Source organism: Botryllus schlosseri, chromosome 13 (assembly GCF_051294905.1).
Source record: "Botryllus schlosseri isolate E-star chromosome 13, Bs_hap1, whole genome shotgun sequence".
In the NCBI taxonomy this organism is placed as follows: domain Eukaryota; kingdom Metazoa; phylum Chordata; class Ascidiacea; order Stolidobranchia; family Styelidae; genus Botryllus; species Botryllus schlosseri.
The window spans coordinates 14,429,122-14,449,546 of NC_137248.1; the positions used below are offsets into that span (position 1 = coordinate 14,429,122).

At 40.9% G+C, this 20,425-nt stretch overlaps 2 protein-coding genes across 2 annotated transcripts in view; both read left to right on the forward strand.

The window, feature by feature from the left end:
* Positions 1-1,643: 1,643 nt before the first annotated feature.
* LOC145453226 (uncharacterized) overlaps positions 1,644-20,425 on the forward strand; it is a 555,138-nt gene continuing 536,356 nt past the window's right edge. Inside the window, exon 1 of the mRNA XM_080331208.1 lies at positions 1,644-2,081. The gene's annotated coding sequence lies outside the window, so the exon portion shown is untranslated. The remainder of the gene's footprint in view (positions 2,082-20,425) is intronic.
* On the forward strand, positions 4,102-9,271 carry LOC145454383 (uncharacterized). Its single transcript, XM_080332381.1, has 3 exons — positions 4,102-4,728; positions 5,186-5,284; positions 6,519-9,271. The coding sequence occupies exons 1-3, from the start codon at positions 4,438-4,440 to the stop codon at positions 6,654-6,656; spliced, it is 528 nt and encodes a 175-aa protein (XP_080188507.1). The 5' UTR covers positions 4,102-4,437; the 3' UTR covers positions 6,657-9,271.

Below are 20,425 nucleotides of genomic sequence, written 5' to 3' on the forward strand. Positions count from 1 at the left end.
CGTGTCCCTATGTGTGTCGTGAAAAGGTATATTGCGATGCCTTGTGCTGTACTCATAAGAATGAATAATATGCTCGAAGAGAGACTGAATTGAAGTTGTCATATCTGAGAATACAGATATCCGGTAAAACTATGTATATAACATTAGTATAAAATATAAAAACTTAACCTAGTGTTGAATGAACATATTTGATTACGAAGTAAGTTTCATAATCTATTGAAATGGAGGTAAAATTGACCTAGAGAGCAAAACCATGTGAATGATACTCGACTCCTTCAATTGAATATTATACTCATATCGAAATGAACCCGTATTTTCGGCTTACACACGACAGGCGTAATAATCAGCAACTAGTACCAGAAAAAATATTGTCTTCAAAGAAATACTGTTTTCGGATTTTATAATTGTTGAGTACGCGCCTCCTGATAAATAAATATGAAAAATATCCATAAATGAAAATACGCATGGTGTAAAGAATTGAATCTGAATTGAACTGTACTGTTGTGTGCTGCCTGGTGTTTCGGAACAATTTTGCACCAGCTGTTCAACCCCAAAAATACACATCACGGCAGATAAAGTTTCAGCCATCACGAAGTGCGATCTTAGAACGATCGCTGGCGATACAGCCTTTGGCCAAAGATCAAGCAGGTGTCTCTATCCATGCAATCTGAGTCCGACGGTACAAATGTGACCAACAGAGCGAAATACTAGTCATCGTGAATAAATGGATTTGAGAATCGTATGCGGGTCACGGCGAAGAACTTTATATTTTAATTTCTATTGGAGCATGTGAGCGATCTTTTGAATGAATACAACTTTGTCTTTGTTTCTACAGAGTAATTTATGACAATTCGACCCCCTGGCCCTCACTCACCCACTCAATTCTCCCATCAACCTCATGAATAATCTTGTCGTATGGCCGGAACATATAGCTCAATATGCATGGTTACGTGTCCTCGAAAACTAAACTAAGTTTGTTACCCAAGCATATCATCAACGATCTATTCACGAGGTTGCATTCGACGTTGATTTGTCTATATGTCTAGGATTAAATGAATTCCGACGAAGGTATTGGCCTTTGAATGTCGGTTTCCTGAGAATCGATTTTTCAAATTTATTGGTATCATGCTTTTCGACTAAAACGTCCAAAAATGACATTGAGTTATGGCGTTCTTTTTCTATTGTGAATCGCAGGGCCGGGTGATGTGTATCTGACCAAACTGACGAAAATTTTAGATGTTCAAATACACATCACTAATTGGTAATCAGTAGGCTAGTTCGTAATCAGATGAATCGACGTCATCTCGGTAGAAACGTCGATTTCAAGCCGTGCTACAAGTCGACAACTACTGCAACTACCTTATTTTTATTCCATAATATATACATCAGGGATGGTGTGAACGTGAGGTTCACGTTCGCGTTCTGTGTGTGAACCTCGGAAATTCAGAGGTTCGCGTTCACAACAGAACCTTGGTAGGTTCTGCACTGTGAACCTTTTTTATATATTACAATTTTTACTTTATTATGACATCTTTGGTACGAATTTATTGCATTTCAACTGCGGGCCGGTCCCTCTATGCATGGCGCTGACAGCAGAAAAAATCAACACAAAACGAATATATGCACCTTGACAGTCTCAGAGATTTTACTTGCTTTGTTACAAAAGTTTGCTCCAAATATCCAGCTTTCCGATTGTGAATATTTAGCGACTCTCTGCTGTGAGCTCGACTCGCAATCACACAACGTCACGAGCGAAATACACTTATAGTAGTCAGCGAATGATGCTTATTCAACCAATCAATCTTGACTTGATATGTTTATTGGGGGTTTCGGCTACTGCTGTATAACTTAGAAATGGGATAATATAGGCTTACCATACGTCCTCATTTAAGTGGATTTGTCCTCTTTTTTGGGTTTTTTGAAAGTGTCCTCGGACGCCCTTTTGTCCTCTTTTTTTGAGATTTTGTCCTCTTTTTTGAAAATTTAGGTCAGATTTAGAGCAAATTGCGAGCGATATGCCGCAAATTAGCACAGAAGTGAAGCTCCGGCGTGTATTTCGGAGTGAAAAACGGTGATTTTAGGTCTGAGCGAAAAGATGACCTTTTTTTTTTTTTTTTATTTATCCACCTGGCAATAGGGTATTTTGAGCTCTGAGCGGGAAATATGACCTTTTTTTTTTAGTCAACCGATCACAAAGTGGGAGAAATTAACCGGTTTTTGAGAATTCTAGTCCGGTTTTGCAAGTTGCAAATTTCTGAAAAAGTGTCCTCTTATTAGATTTCCAAAATATGGTAAGCCTAGATAATATCGGCAGCAAGCATAGAAACCCTGTTTTACACTCTGCTCAAAATCAATGTAGCAATACTCAGACGCCGAATACATTGTCCGGTCTGGCCAAGACCGTTAAGGTGTTTCTTATATTGCCTGGTTAGACCTCGTCGAAGTTGTCGGCAAAGTGACGGAAGATATTGATTTTATGGCAGTATTATATCATTTGATTGCCTCAGTTGATACATTCAGCGACGTTTAATACGCCAATATGTACTTCCGCATTGTGGGATTATGTGGCCCGAGTCGTCGCTAGGTATCGTGTACGTAAATGTAAATTAATATAGGCCATCACTTCATTGAAAGATAGGCTTGGAATTAGCAATATGACGTCACGTGACGTCATGAGGTTCACGTTCGTGTTCACACAGAACCTTTCAAAAAGGTTCGCGTTCACACGAACCTGAACCTTTCAGAGGTTCACACCATCCCTTGTATATATATATCGGTCTGGTGTAAATTACCATTGTAGTCGATAAACACGATGAATAACACGAACAACAACGAGAACCCGAGTGCATAATCTTCGCTCTCGATCGGACGAGCAAGTTCACGTTCCTCTTTTCTTAATTATACTGTATTTGCTCCCATAATCGTCGCATTCCCATGTTCAAAATAATTCGTGAGTGATTTTTGTGTTAGTCTTTTAATTGGAGTTCGAAATTAGACAGTGCGTTATTATGTATGCACGTGAATTGCAATTTATTGCTTCGCATAATAGTTACTCGGCAGCCCAACGGGGCTTTGAAAACGCTGATCGTGAAATTCTGCAACTGTGCAGTAGGGCTGTTTAAAAATAACTTTTTTCAGGATTCCAGCCATTCACTGATTAAATTATCACGTTACCCTAAAACAGCTGCACACCAAATTTGGTTCAGTTCTAACAAGTATAAGACTCCGCAGATCAAATTAATTTAATAGGGAAAATTTAAAAAAAAATGAAATATTTCTGTCAATCCCATGAAATTGTTGGGTGCAAAACAAATTTGACTCAATTCCAACTAGTAAAAGCGGATTTATTTGAGTTTTTCGTTGATTATTCTCGGATTATCCATGATTGGTGGATCTGCTATATGGACCAATATCAAATTTCATCAACTAATTGAGCATTTGGAGCAATCATCTCATCTCGAGTAATTTTCAGTTTATCTCCCAGTTAATCCAAAATCGAAAGGTCGCACCAAACAAAATCACGATTTTCAGTCACGAATCATCGACGGGTCATGTTTTACCATCATGAACCTGAAATGTGACGAAATAGCGATCTTCCACCGCATGGTGAATTTTAGAAGTGGTGTGATAGTGAAGTAATTGTTTTGATTTCCGGTTTTTGTAGTAGTTTTAGAGCGAACTTTAAGTTCCTAAATCTAAAAAAGTACGTAACTACAGCATAGGCCTACGTAAAGCCGTCAGAGTACACGCATATGCGGTTCAGTTTATACTGACTATGTTTTTCGTCCACGCATTAACATTCAAATATAGGTTTTATGCTCTAAATTTCAAGGAACTTTTCGTAGGTCGGACAAGAAGAATCGCAGTACCATATCTACTACACAGGGTAGTTCATCGTACGACTGTGAACAACCATGTGCTGTTGATGTGCGGCCTATCGTGTTTTTTTGTTCTTCTGTAAACCCCGCTGACGTAGCTTGATCCTTCAACCATGAATGGAAATACTTCAGTGATGATGCACGTCAGTGGATCCATTGACAGTACGGAATGCATTGGATAAGCAGCCTGTGAACCAAGCTAACGTTCTTGATGTGCGAATATCTTGAGATATTATTTATCGTTGACGAGACCTTTGGAAGTAACTAAAATTATTCAAACTTTCCAACTCCCGTGCTTTGATTATGTGATGCAGGATCAGAAATGAAGATTTTGAAAAGGAATAATTAGAAAGAATTAGCACATTTGAATTGGCATAGTTGGAAAATAGTAATGTTATCGGTAATTTTAAACTAACACTACTAAGGCAGCTGTCTAGTGTCTATTGATGCTTGTACATCACGGGAAATGAATAGGTATCACGAAAAGTTCTGAACAAACTTGGACTGTAACATTTTCCATGAATTCTAACATAGGTAAAGCCTCATAGCATCTCTAAAAATGGATTCAAAGGAATCTGAAGCATATAATCAAGACTCAGTGCTTCAGCAACCGCAACCTGGACATACGCCATATCCATCGACTCAGCTGCAATACCAGCATGCGGGATATCCCAATCAATTTCATATGCAACCTGAGACGGGATACGCAATCGCGCCAATACCTCCACCACAATATCCGTGTGCGCCATATCCCAATCAACCCTTTCCTGTTCAGCAAATGGCTGGTTATCAGCCTCATCCTTTTGTAGTGGTCAACCAACCGATGACCCATCTTTACCCACAGCAGATGGTAAGGATAGCGCGACGCTTTGACACGTAATGTTTAAGACCAAATTTCAGAAAATCAAGCTCGGCTGAACGGTGTGATTGTGATCGGAATCTTTGTCAACCATATTGCAATGTGATAGGCCAATGTGACCGGCCAACCTTAGATGCCCAATGATCGTCTATTTTCAAAACATATCATCATATAGAATGATAATTCCTCCGTCGCTTTGAATGCATTCTTCGTGTCGATTTCTGTCTTGAAAGTCAGCTATATATCACGTTAGGTCGCGGAAAATATTAGGGTTACAGACGCCAAAGCTAACGGGGAAGTGAATATACCAATATGACTGTGTCAAGTCATGATAGATTTAATCTTACTGAAAAAATAGTGCCAGTATATACATCTATATATTTCGTTTATTCGAATAGTCAAACATATGTAGGCCTATATGAGATAAAACTTTTCTATTCCATTTCAGGCAGTACGACCAGTACCAACCTACATGTCTTTATCAATCTTCACGACGCTATGCTGTTGCTGCTGCTTTGAGATAGGAGCGATCATTTATTCCAGTCAGGTACAACTAGAAAATTATTTCTTGATCGCTAGCATTACCAAAATTCAATAGCGATCAGATAATATGCGGATCGTCAATTTTGTTCATCACCGCGGGGCGCGGGTGACATTAAGGCTTCAAATACTTCAAGAAATAAAATATTTTAAGATAGATATTAACTAATCAACAGGGTTGTTACAACCACATCACAAGGCTCCGAGTCACAAGTCAATCTCACTTTTATAGTTTTGACTCGAGTTAAGTCGAGTCCTTTTTAATTCACCACCGAGTCAAGTCCAAGTCTAAGTCAGCGAGCAGAGGGTCGAGTCCGAGTCATGGTATTGTGATTCTTAACCGAGTCCAAGTCATTGACTTGACTGCTCATTTTCCAAAGTTAAAGTCTAGGTAATCCCACTTTTTATAACTCTGTTTTGTGATATCGGATGGTTCGCATTTATATATACTCAGAAAAAAATTTCTGATTGACTAATGAATTTCGTCATTAATATTAGTAGTTTTACATATTAATATCAAACATTTATCCTTTCCCAGCCCATGTGATCAGATACACCGGTAGAACTGACGGAAGGGGTGTTTTCAAAGATTTAGTGAAAGTTATAAATGATGATGCATCTTCGGGTGGGCCAATTGTTATTAGTCACTTTGTTGTATGCTGTTATTTCATGAGCTCCCATCAAGATTGTCGGTACAGTGGAGGAGAATACGATTCTGAATTGACAATTCTATATAGGGCTGCTGTTCGAATCAGTACTGTGGGCTCTGATTACAAAGGGCGCTACTATATTAAAATAAGCCACATTGAATCGCGCAAGTCGCGAAGAAAATTTCATGATTAATTGAAATCTCTCAAGAAATCAATAGTCAATTCGTAAATTCAAATTACATTTTGACGGCAGCCAACACATACTAATTTAATTACGAGTCCACGGCCGCACAAATTCCCTTTTACGGCCGCAGCTTGGCCACCCCTGATATAGATAGAGACACATGGTTTTACCAATATCACAGAAATTATTCCGAATGAAGTTGGCCACTAATGCAACAACGGACTAAATTCAAAATCTACTCTCTGTGAATTTGAGCAACAAGAAATGAAAAATAATTTCTTTGCTTCCGAATGTCTAATTACACGTTTACTCTTCGCAACCGACGGTGATCCGGCAAACATCGCCATTCCGCGATGTAGTTGGATCTAGCATAACCGTTATCCTGGCGTCTGATTTTCACTCAACAGGCAAATGAAATGAAGTATTCCGAACGTCGCGCAGCAAAACGAAAAGCAGAGACGGCACTCAGGCTGAACTTAATCGGAATTGTCATTGGCGGCATCATCGCTATCACCTTCGCGGTGCTACAACTTGCGGTGTTGTAACACGGGGATTGCAATGGAAATATTGCTCTATTTTATCGACTCATCAACTTCCCATCACTATTCAGGAGACGTTGCAAATAAGCTCGTTAGCTGTATCTGTCGTGGGAATCATTGTTCTATAAACGACGAACTGCTGGAATACTTGGAATTATATGTAATAATCTGTTTTTATTCAGGTCGATATTGCTGTACTTTCCGTTCATGAAAAACATGACTTGTATATATTTGTTATGCAAAAATGAACGACATTGTATGTAAATAGTTGTGATCATATTTTTTACCTATATATCTGATGCGGTAGCACGTTCTGACGACGACGACCATTTGCAGTAGCACTTTCTACACCTATTCATTTCATCCGAACCGTTTTTCAAATGACTTGACGTTTCCAGCAAGATCATGGCGTTGATACTTCTCCTCACGAACTTTATTTTCGTGATTAAACCGAAGTTATTCCAGGTCTTCAATGCCTCGATTCTCCTATCACGTGCAACATGCAACGTTGCAATGACTCAAGTCTTTCTGCGAGTTGTGTAAAGACAAGAAGCACGATTGTTCTTGGTTGATTACATGAATATAAATTTTAATATGGTATCGGCATTGGAACACCCCTACGTCGTCCCTAAGTTGCAGTGAGGGCGCGCATGCGCAATCGGCATTATCTCAGCTCGTTTAACTAGGGCTACTTTCATTTAAAACAAAAATCAATTCAAAACAAGGCCCTAATTTAAAACATGTTTTTTATTGTTTTTTTTGTTTTTTTTTGTTTTTTTAAGGCCATGACGTCACGAATAGTGAATTGTGACGTCATTGTGGAATGACATTGACAATTGAAAATATAGGGTAAATATAGCTCCTTTGACGAAATATCTGTACTATTAAGTATGCGGCAGCAAAGCCTTTGGTAAAGATTGTAGACCTAGGGAGTGGGTTGGGGTGTGTTATTCTACTTGTTTTAGGGGTAGGGGGTTATCGCTATGATGTTTGGAATTTTTGGTGGAAATTATTCCCGCATTGCGTAATTCTTTTTTGCTGTGTGCTGGGAAAAATGTAATATTGGGTGGTTTCGTCAGACTGGTAAATGGTGAAGTAACAAATTTTACAGCTCTGCAGGAACTAGGTTACACAACGGAACGTTTTGAGTATATCATATCCGAATAATTCAACAGAAAATATAAATGCAACTTTTGTTAACATTAAATGCTATAGTTTCACGCGATTGTAGTGCAACAAAAACTTGCCCTATTAGTTCTTATCATGAAATCGCCAGTCGGGATTCTCTTAAGTCCGGGGAACTATTGGTTTGGAAGTGACATAGCAGTGCTATCAACTATATTTGAATTATACATATATGCAACTAATATATTTTTCATGTAAAATGCATCTAACGGTTCTGCATTGGCGTTTTCGCTTCTGTAAATAACTACTTGTTGGTCTATTTGTCCATAAAACTCTGAAGTCAGTGCGTACTTTTGACTTCTCGAATTAGAGAGCGTAAAACCGCAACGCCGTAGCCGGGTGGTTGTATGGCCTATTACCATTGAGCCAGTGTTGGGATGACTCGAGTCATGACTTGACTCGAGTCACCTTTTTCGTATGACTTGACTTGACTCGAGTCACTTTGCAAAAATGACTTGACTGGACTTGACTCGGTGCATCAAAAATGTGGATTGACTCGTGACTCGGAGCAAAATTCACGAGTCAATTTCAAGTCATCAAGTAATCGGTGTCGATAAAAATCACTGTATCTTCCATATGTTCGGATTGTTCGCGAAACGCTTGTGTAACCCGAGAGAGCGACAAATCACAAAATGAACGTGTGTTTCACTGAGCCACCATTGTCTCACATAAATAAAATGACCAGACACGTAGTAATTGAAGCGTACAGCTTAGGTTGTCGTAAACTAGTAGTGAGGTATTTTAATAGCATAATATTCATTTCTGTTTTCTGTTCTTATACCTTAACCTAACCTCTTGTTTTATTGAAATTGAATTCGAATATAGATAATATATACTCCTCAACCATTGGTGTAGGCTCGAATGGTATCATATCAACATGTAAATGAGTAATGTATTTCTTCTTATCAATTCGTTTTTCAAGTTTGGCTGGTAACTATAAACTGATGCTATGCAATTACTTGCGTAGTTGAACAGTTCTACGTATATGCCTATGTGAGCGATACAGTGCCTTCTTGCGTGTATGTATATTTAACTTTATATTCGTTCATCGGTTCAGAATCAATGACCACATCAATCTGTTAATCAGACAGCTAGCAAAATGCAATGACGTAATCATGCCCCATACTCCGAAAAGGCAGTCTGACTTGAATTGTGACTTGACTCGTGACTTGACTTGACTTGACTCGACTTGACTCGAGTCACCTCCAAAAATCGAGTGACTTGACTTGACTCGAGTCACCTTCGAAAATCGATTGACTTGACTTGACTCGAGTCAAAATGTGCACTGACTCGAAATGACTCGTGACTCGAAGGTAGTGACTTTATCCCAACACTGCATTGAGCATGTTCGGCATTTGTTGTCTTGAAGTATTTCCTGCCAAAATCTCTACATTTGTTACGAATGTCCGGGATAATATAACAATTTTTCAATCTAATCAGAATTACTTCGCAGGCCGGACGAAATCGTCTGTCGGACAGGATGCGGCCGCGGACCGTATGTTTGACACCCCCGCTCTAAAGCGAGATGGCACATATAATGGTCAGGTAGTTAGTGATTTAGGCAGTATTGATCCTATGACTTCAGTAGTAGGTTATCGGTACCAGTATGATGAGGTTTAGTTAGGTCTCGATATACCGCCATACCAGTAAGTGAGTGAGATATGTCGCCTGTCTTCGGAATATCATCACATGTTTAGTATGGTTCTGACCTGAACAAAAAATTCAAAATTTTGTGCATCCTGTAGTCACAAATGACGAACTCTTGTGTCCTGATTTCAAAACTCACAAAAGTTACGACAGTTTAAACAAAAACCTCCGCACAAAAATTTTCCAGTTCCACTGTATGATGGATGGATAGGCCATCTTTTGTGTATACTGAATATATAATATATATAGCGACTGATTTGAATTTAACTGACACAATTCCAATTGCGAAGATTTAAAATAGTATTTTGGTTAATTGTGATTGCCCAGATTGAATTATTCCTATCGTGTTCTTGTTAACAGTCAAAATAAAAAAATTATTAAATAATTATTTATTTCAATTTTAGATGTAGACCAGTGATTCCCAACGTGGGCGATATCGCCACCCAGGGGGCAATTTGGCGGTCTAGGGGGGCGAAAATAGCGAAGGGGGCGATAGAGGGGCGAAAACGGACGAAGGGGGCGATAGGGGGGCGATGGCGTGTTAAAACGGCTATATGGAGTCAGGACCGTAACTGCCGCACCCCAAACCCCCCAATTGGGGGGGCGAACTCGAAGGGGGCCAAAAATTATTTCGTGAATCAACATAAATTATAGAGTAATTTTTTCGAAATTGCTGCAACTTTTTCAAAAAATTTTCGCGCACTGCGCGATTTAATATCGTCATGTTTGTTGATTTTGGGGTACCCTTCCCCAACAAAAATACGCATGATTTATGGAAATGGAGACTTCGGCGTCGGCCGTTGCTGCGGGTCGACGCACCAGGACATATGAAGTTATAGGCCATGTACATATGACTCCGAGAAGTATGCCAGAACGATCAGCAGCGAGAAGAACTTCGCCAAAAAGGAATGCCCTGGCCGAAAACTTCGATAGGCCTAGATATGCATATACGATGTTGTACCAGTACGGTAATTAACGAAGATAGGCAATCAACTTTGAAGGCAACAGCTAATGCAGTGGTTCTCAACCGGGAGTCCAGAGGTCCGCGAAGCATTTTCAAGGAGTCCGCAAAGCCTCACAATTGTTGATAATCGAATTTTTATTTTTTTCAGTTCGGAAAATTACGAGGCAGTTTCGCTTTATTACTAGTAAAACTCCAGAGCTCACAGCAACGGAATGGCCACCTGAAATGAAATATCCTATTGTGCAGACCCATTGTAATTGCTAAATTGTCAATAGTTGTTGTGACCTTTCGAGGAAAGCGTAGACGAATTTGGTTGATAGAGCTTTCTAGGTTTTTATTAACTGAAATTCGGCTACAATCTAAACGGAACTAGACATGCACTTCCAAGCATACAGACATAAGCAACTGAGGTAAAAACAGAACGAACAGAGCGAAGTAAACTAATTACAGTAATCAGTAATCAACCAAGTGTCTTTAACAATCACCACGTTCACCCCCACCAAGAAAAATAGGGACTCGCTTCTACGAGGTCCCATGCCCGTAACGTTCGGGAGCGCGCCTTATGCGCGTGGATCGGCGTAGCGGACGTTCCTCTGCATCTCCGCTGCTACTGGACTGCGCGACTTCATCGCGACTCGGAGAATGGGGTTCACAAGCAGCGTCATCTCTCTCGCCTCTGGAGGACTTCGTAACTTCATCGGGAGTCCTCTCAACTGAATCGCTGCTCGGGGAAACCTCTTCCTGCGTTCCTTCACGCGCCCCTGATGGCTTCTCAGAAACAGGGTCGGGTGCGAGATCCTTAACCGAAACCGTGGATTCTACGCCGTTTCTGTGTCGTATTAAAGCGTTTTTAGGGTTAGCATCCAACAGTTCTACCTCGTTCACAAGCGGGTCGCCTTTGTTCCGCACAAAATTTCGCAGAAGCACGGTGCCGCCTTGAAGAAGCCAGTCGGGAATAGAGTCGCCTAGCATTGATCTCCTCTCAAATTGGAAAAACCTGTCATGAGGAGAACAGTTAGTCGACGTACATAAGAGAGACCTAATGGAATGCAGAGCATCCGGCAAAACTGATTCCCAATGTTTCTCGGTCAATCTCCGACTTTCTAAAAGCAATTTAACGGATTTCCACAGAGTCTGGTTGAGCCTCTCGCATTGCGAATTGCCCGTCGGGTGATAGGGAGTCGACTTGCTGGTGGCAACACGCTTGCGTGTCAGGAAATCAGTGATTTCTTTAGATAGAAATGATGCACCCCTGTCACTATGTACATATTCCGGTACACCGACAAGCGAAAACAGATTTGAAAGACAATTGATGACGGTAGACGAGGTCATGTCGCGACAAGGATAAGCAAATGGGAAACGACTGTATTCGTCGATGATAACAACTACGAACTTCCTTGGTCCATCAACGGGACCTTTGAAATCGACGCTAATACGTTCCCATGGTCGAGTAGCTTTTATTAACTTGTTCGCTTGATTTGACCTGAAAAACCAAGGCTTCAATTTTGCACATATTTGACAATTCGCACAAGTTCGTTTAACATCCTCCATAGAAAAGGGGAGGTTCTTGGATCGGACGAAGTGATCAAGACGTCGAATTCCAGGGTGACTCAGCGCTTCATGTATCTCTTGAAGGCTCATTTGTGGTTGGCCCAGAGTCGAACAACACACACGAGACAAAGTATCAGGTCCGATATTCTCGGATCCAGGGCGGTGAATGATTTGATACTTTAGCGGACTTAAGTCGAGTTTCCACAGAGTGAGCTGCGCATTTTTAATCTTACTCGGATGATCTTTGCGGAAAATGAAAGACAGTGCCTTTTGGTCCGTGATCAATTTAAATTCATTTCGGTTCAAGAGATAACCCCATTTTCGAATAGACTCGGAGAAGGAGGGAATCCATTTTGAATAGTGCGAAAACATCCCCAAACAGCGTTTTAGACTACGAGTATCGCTTGGGACCGGCATTTGCGTCAACGGTCGCAAACGATCTGGATCGGGTCGAATATCATTGTGGGATATCAGATGGCCGAGCAGTGAGAGCTTCGAAACCCCAAAAGCGCATTTATTTTCATTTAGCGTTAGGCCTGTTGAATCGGCGGCCGACATGAACGAAGAGAGCCTCTCATCGTGCTCTTTTTGATTCCTTCCGTATATAGTTACATCATCTAAATAAGCTATCGTGCCTTTCAGGTGATTGTCTGCTATGAACTTGTCAATGAAACGCTGGAATGCAGCGACCCCATTGGTGATGCCGAAGGGTAGGCGACGAAATTGATACAGGCGACCATCAGCTTCAAATGCCGTGAAGGGTCTGTCAGCCGGAGAGAGCGGCACCTGGTGATAGGCAGACTTAAGATCTATCGTGCTATAAACAACACCTTTTGCAACTTCGTTGACAATATCATCAATTTTCGGTAACGGATAAGCGTCCAGAGGGGTGTATCGATTTATCGTTCGCGAGTAATCAATCACTAACCTTTTCTTATGGCGAAGGTCCTTTGTTACCAAAACTTGAGCTCGCCAAGGAGATACCGACTGCTCTATAACGCCTTCGTCGAGGAGTTTCGAGACCTCGCTACGCACGAAAGATCGATCCTCTGAGCTATATTTTCTCGACTTCACAGCTACAGGTTTCACACCTGGATCGCAGAACTTGAAGATTTCAGGCGGCTCCTTTACTTTGGCAGCAGCTACAGCACAATGCTTGCGTCCTATCACGAGATCTCCTTTCGGTCCACCGAAGTTAAAGATGACTCTTTTATGCTGCTTGAGGAATTCCAAGCCGATAATTACGTCGGCGCACAATTCATCCACGACGCAAAATTGAGTTACGCCGTAATCGTTATCTTCAATACGAAGTGTCGCGTTTACGTGACCAATAACCCGAGCAGAAGAAGATTTTGATGCAAGGGGAATGGTATAGTCCCGAGGAGTAAGAACGAGATTGAGAATTTCGGCGAATGATGAGCTAATGTAGCATTCGTACGCGCCTGAATCTACCAGTACTTCAACCAACTTCTCAGCAACAAGGACTTCCAACGCCGATCTCTTCAAAGATCCGGGTACACCGGCCAGCATTGCCAAATTGAATTTGCAAACTTTGGCGAAATGATCCCGTCAGTAGTATAGTAGATCGGTCGTGATGCGCCATAGGGTTCTTATGGGCGGGGTCGCATGCTAACGCGAAACCGGGGGTGGCATGCTAACGTTTTCGTCTTATGGCGGGGGTGGCATGCTAACGTTTTCGTCTTATGGCGGGGGTGGCATGCTAACGTTTTCGTCTTATGGCGGGGGTGTCATGCTAACGTTTTCGTCTTATGGGTGCGGTCGCATGATAACGCGAAACTCGTGGTGGCATGCTAACGTTTTCGTCTTATGGGTGCGGTCGCATGATAACGCGAAACTCGTGGTGACATGCTAATGTTTTTGGTATACGTGCGGCGACATGCTAACGACGATAAATGTGCCTGTCGTGTATTCTTACGGTATCTGTGGTGATTCACCATGTGTTCTTATGGGTGCGGTCGTGATTCGCACTTTCAGACATCTCTCGCGTGGTGTTGAATATGTACGAGTCACCAACAATAACCGCACAAACGGAAACGCGGTTTGTTGTGAGGATTAAGCAGTGCGACCTATATTTCGAATGACCTGCGTGCGGAATTGTTTCTCGTCCAGCCGCTACTATCGATGATTACACTATAGACCGGTCAGTGTGAAATAATTTGATCGTAAATTATAATATATGATGTAGTTTAGTCGTGTCAAATGACCGATCGTGTTCTCTTTCCTCGCTATTGATTGCCACCTGAATAATACTTTCGACTTATTCGCTGTTTCGCACCTATAGAATAGTCTGCTGTTCACAGTCGCAACAAGAATCACAAGTATACACATTTATACATTCGTTTATTACTCTGAAATCAAACTCTTCACAAAAGCACGTACAATCGTATCATTCACTTTTTTATCATCACCAAAATTATCCAAGTATTCCTCGGTTGAAAACCCTTGAGCTCTTTTTATCAAGAATGCGATAGCATGATCTCCACACACATCCGAAGTTTTACTCTGTAGCTGTTTCCCAGTCACAGAAAATTCATCCGACTCCAGGAATTGGAATATCCGAGGTTTTAGTGGTCCGAAACCTAGCGAATCATGAAAATGAGTATCGTCATCTCGGTATATAGACACCCAGTGAGACCCAGGCAAACTCGACTCATCGTAATTAATGACGATAGCGAATTTTCCGCTAATTGGTTTCTTCGGTAACTGGTCTACTGGATAAGTTCCTAGATATAGACTTCGTGTGTCAGGATGGTTATAGAGAATATCATTGATCTCAGACGTATTCATATTTCGACGACTTGTCTTTTTTGATTCAGTTGTAGAAGATGTTGAAACTCCTTCAAACATAACAAGGTTACGGAGGTTGGTAACGGCTTCGATGTAGTCAAAACCAGATGCACAGTTCCTGTCTTATGAAGTTGATAACATCCCAAACTATTATCGGGCGTCAAATCAAACACAAAAAGAGTGTATCCATTGACATAATCTTTGCGTGAAATATTTAAAGGTGCCTCGGATTCCCAGCGACCTGTCTGAGAGAATAGTGCCATATATCCTTCGAGTCCGCCATGTTTATCAAAATCGAAATGAAATTCGCGTCCGTTAATTTGACGCCCATCCACACTTAACGAAAGATTTTGAACATCAAAGTGTTTAAAGTTGAATGGGTTTTTGGTCCGAACACCGTTAAATGTCGTGGTCTCAACTAAACCAATTACGATCTTCTTTGGCATGGTGCCGCTAACTAACTCTCTATCAATTTTCGACAAGCCCGCCGCGAATGTATGAGTCGACATTTGTAAGCGTATCCAGGGATACTTTGCAGTATTCTTCTGTAATACAGACTTGTGTGCCAAGCTTACACTTTCAGCGATCTTCATCTGTTTGACATACACCTCCATTTCGAGTAAAACAATTTGTACATCTTCCGCATCACCGAGCAGACAGAAATTATCTTCGTTACGTGTAAATTTTAATTTCATGTCGACATTATCCAACATACATCTAGACTGTTCAAAAAGACCCATTCGAATTTTTCCGATCAACTCTAACGGAGTGCTGTTTTTTGTAAGGTCTTTTCGTTTAACATATCCAGTATTCGCTGCACCAAGAACATCCATAGATCCAGCGACATCTTTATAAAAACCTTGTCCTTGCACAAAACTCTCCGAGGCCTCGTGAGTATCATTCAACAACCGAGAGATATAAGCTTTGTACGCATGACAATTATCCGAATTTGTGATAACCTCATTTGAAATAGTTACATCGATTTGTTTGAAAAGAGAATCCAACATGTTATTGACCAGGCCCACTTGTGTATCGTTTGCTAAATCAGTTCCATCGCGTTTAGTGAGCTTCAAACGTAATCTCAAGAACGTGTTTTGTAGATCCATATATCGATCCGTCCTTGGTAATTGTACTTCCATGACATTACCTAAACTATGGGGTTTGACGACGACATATTGCGATTCCTCAATACTGGTTTGTGTGTGGGGTATACTAAATATGTTTAATCCCGAGTTATGACATTCTCTGGAACCCGCGTGCATCAACATAGTTCTTAGTCGAATATATCCTGTTGTTTACGACGACGTTTGGATGAAGTGTTCTTTGACTTTGTTTTTTTCCTTTTTATAGCTTTTGGGGTTAAAATTTTATCAATCACTCGACCGCCAGCTTGTTTACTTCTCTTGACAACACTAGACTTGATCGAGTTACCCCGTAATAGATCTCTCGCTATTTCACCTCCAGTCCGTAACAATTGACCGCCGGCGTATTTCGCAATAGGTGTCACTAAACGACCGAGTGATTTAAACAAACTCCCAATACCGGAACCGGCTTGAACTCCACCACTAAAATATCCATAACCATCACCTGTCTGGTTATAATGACGATGGACAGAATGATGATCACACGTGAAAACAACTTTCATAATCGCTTCCTAATGTTAAATGTAGCTTGCAATGAACGACTTATTATATTTATAGGTTCCCCAAACTCATCCCTGAGGTAAAGACATACAGAATCTACAACATCTTTTGAAACAGGGAAATAATACGGATTTGTCGCTACCCAATTATGCGTGACATCACCAGGTGTCAGCGGTATAACTCGTAATAAACGCGCTAACACATCTCCAAGTAAGTGAGGGTGAATAATATCACAATACACAAACAAATATTGACCAATCGCCGGTTCGGTTAAAGTGAAATCGATCTCCATGAGGGCTAATTCGCAATATCTCGTCGGGATGTTGTTGATGGTGAGTAGTCTGTGTTCAAAATCAACACCAAGCATAGAGGTGGTTAACGTCACTATTTTCATCGTGCGTGGAGTGTCAATGTGGTCTCTATATCATGTACTAACTGACCGTATTGATCCCGGATGGTGATTTTTATATCGCGGATGTGGTTAATCGATACTGGGAAATAAAACGGTTTTTCATATACAACTTCTTGTCTCATACACGTCTCGTTATTTACTTGGATCACACGAAGCAATTGACTCATGTAATCACCCACCGGATGATGTCGTAGTACATTGATATACACAAAAAGATATCTGAGGTGGGGTTGAGTTGGTTTAGGTTTGATCGACGTGACATTACATACTGGTGTCGACACTTGATCAACTACACTGAAATAATTCGTGAATATATCCGTGGGGTGGAGTGTGATACGTTTCGAGTAACGAATTCGGAAAAGTTCATCGTTGATTCTTTCGGTGAAACAGTGTTTGAAACTGTCAGATAATATTCTTCGCGTCAACTCGAGGTTGTTTGCATAATTCCCAAGTGGTGTTAGGTACGCTTCTACTATTCGATCTTTCTCATTATGTAGCTCCCAGAGTGCTTGATCACGATTGATTATAACTCGATCAAGAGATTCACTGACAAAACTCATATCCATCAACGCAAGCTCATTACAAATAATTTCATTCGGTAACACCACCGAGAATTCACCTTGGGTACCAGACAACGTGATGTAACTCATATTGAATCAACAGCTCTACGACGAAAGCGTAGGGTTACTGTCACTGGTGCTTTTCGAAATTTAATAGGGTTGCCAGCTGCATCACGTAGATAAATTCGTATCGTTCTAAAATTGTTTCTCGCTAAAGCAAAGAAGTACGGTTTTGGGAATATGTTGATTTGGTTTTCATTCGGTTTAGCGGTTACAGTAACCACCCGTAAAAGTTGTTGCAGCTTGTTACCATGTGGTCTTGGTTGTATCAGATCGCAATACACATAAACCTTATCAATCCGTTCCAACTTTATCGCGGGTGTAAATATAAATTCTACCACTCCGCGGCGACGAGATACAACGCGTCTAAATGTTATTGTGTCCAACACAGAACCAAGTGGTATCAGTCCGTAAGGCTCGGGTGAATCATGCGTGGTACGGGGTATGTGTTTGACGCTAGAGTCTGTGGTATCGGTATTTATGGGTACACCCCGCTTGTGTCTTTTTTTACTCGTGACTAATCTTCTGAATGTGATTCTAAAGTCACCGAATCCTTGTAAAATGAAAATGTCCCCCATGTAATATTTCTCGTACGATTCTAACATTTCACCGATGCTGTAATACGAACCTTCGGGAATATAATACCGTTCGGTGTATCCATTCGCATCGACAAATCCAAAACCGATACTTTTCGCTGTCACTTCAATTCGCGGTTGGAAATCATGGGGGAAGGTCAGCTCACATAATCCTAGCTCATGGCGATTCATTTCTAATTCTTTGTAAAGTTCCGTTTGAAAATCTGTGCTAGTATTCGGAAATTTATCCAAACTCGCATTCGAAGGTAGAGTCAACAACATTTTATTGTTTCTTTCAACATATACGATGAGGTGATGGATTCGGTAATAAATACCCAAGTGAAGAAGACAGTAGCGTTAAATATATCTCACGATCCACCCCGACAGAAATTTGATATAAGGAAAACACGATTACACACACTAACATACAAATCTGTACAATAAACACAATCTGGTTTTTCAGACTGTTCGAGACTTGACCCATGCGAGATGAGCCGGAATCAGAATCCATAGTTTGGTTGAACAACATTTTCAGCGTCTATTTATACAAATCCGAGACCCAGGAATTAAATGTAGATGGGTAACCCAACCATTTTACAAAATATTGCGTTTTCTGTCCTTTCTTGCGAGTAGACAGGATTTTCTCGATATTGTAAATATTATTATTTTTAGTTATTGGTTGTAACTCTTCACGCTGGAAGCGACCGTCTATAACTTCGCCGTGGTAGTCTTTCAACTGATAAGTAGGAGGGTCACCTTTACGACATTGAGATACGAAAAAGATTTCTTCGGTCCAACTCGCCAAGGCACATTTTACAAAATTACCACGTGATTTCGAAATCCTGACGGGTGTGCCGATAGTTAGTTTGGGTTTTTTAGGGGTCATGTCGCCGTATAACCTATGGAAAATTTGTTCTTGATTTGAATAATCAACATCCGCTGGAGGACACCCTATAGCCACGTGAAAAGTAGTGTTATACCCTCGACATATCTCGGACAGGACATCGACATAATTCAAAGTCTTATTATGCGTGAAATAACGGTATAACACTTGCTTAACAGTACGAATAACACGCTCACATATCGATGCTTTCAGTTCACTATTTGTATGAAAATGTCGCACATTGTTATCTTTCAAGAAAGTCTGAAACGCACGGTTAGTAAACTCAGAACCCTGATCACTTTGAATAACATGAGGTATACGATCCTTAAATATTTCCTTGAATCCACGAATAATACCTTGCGCGGTTTTGTTCTTGAGCGGATACAGATATAAAAATCGGCTGAAACAATCGATCGTCACCAACACATATTTAAAATTATCGTTTTCTTTTGAAAGGTTTTGCATATGCATGAGATCGGTTTGATACTGAACACCAAGACCGGACGTAATCACTCTAGGTCTCTTAAATTTCTTTCGATATGGAAAATGTTTTGTGTACGCGTCCTTGCTCGAAAGAAACTCCTTGACTTTGGCTCTATTCCGCCCTCTAGAGAATACGTATGCACCGCGGTAACTACCAGGGAGCCCTGGTGTGAAATACTTAGTATGGCTCCCATCCGTATCGTCTCGGGGTCTTGGGTGTACGACCGCTTTTCGTCGGGGCATGCTGAGTCTTTACTTTGCTTCGTTGGCGACTCGGCGATGGTATAGGAATCCTTGATGGTTCACCCTTGATCAGGCGTCGCAGTGCATCCAACTCACTAGCCGAAAATAGATTCCTTTGTTCTGATATATCGATTTTCATCGGTTGATTCAGTGTGTCGTGTTTTGTTTGATAACGATTTAGTGCGTCGTTATATAAGGCTAATTTTCGTTCTTGGGGTATGTTCATCTGTAATATGTCGCTCATACATTTGTCGATATCCAAATTCAATTTCTGAACGTCAGCTCCGTTGATCGGACTCGGATTTATGAAGATTTTTTTAAAAGAAGTCATTTTTTGAAAAGATTACCGAGTAAACCAGTGACGACGGGTAGGATGCTTGATAATAGAGTCATAAACATACCCCCATTCTGGTTGACCATACGTTTTTTATGTCGAATAGGGATGTCTTTCCTGACAAGTCGACGTAAACTACATTTATGAACTGATAGTCGCTTTCTTTTATACTTTGAAAGAGGGATGTTGCCGTTTAAAATGTTCTTTGTACAATCGCATATACACTCGATCAATTCTTTGCTGGCCCCCGATATAATTTGCTTGCGTATCTCGGGTTTACTTTTATGTAGGAACTCTAGTGTGGGAATATGCCGCCGTGTCCGAGCTGGTACCTTGGTCATTTTGAGTTTAAAGTCGGCTCTGCGTCTGGCTATTTATACCATCGGGCTATAAACCACCATGGTTTCACCAGGGAATATATTGGTCA

Bases quoted from the DNA above. Each gene is read 5' to 3' on its own strand.
- LOC145454383 (XM_080332381.1), top strand. From the start codon at position 4,438: ATGGATTCAAAGGAATCTGAAGCATATAATCAAGACTCAGTGCTTCAG. The intron at 4,729-5,185 runs GTAAGGATAGCG...ATTCCATTTCAG, and splicing joins ATCTTTACCCACAGCAGATG to GCAGTACGACCAGTACCAAC. The intron at 5,285-6,518 runs GTACAACTAGAA...TTCACTCAACAG, and splicing joins CGATCATTTATTCCAGTCAG to GCAAATGAAATGAAGTATTC.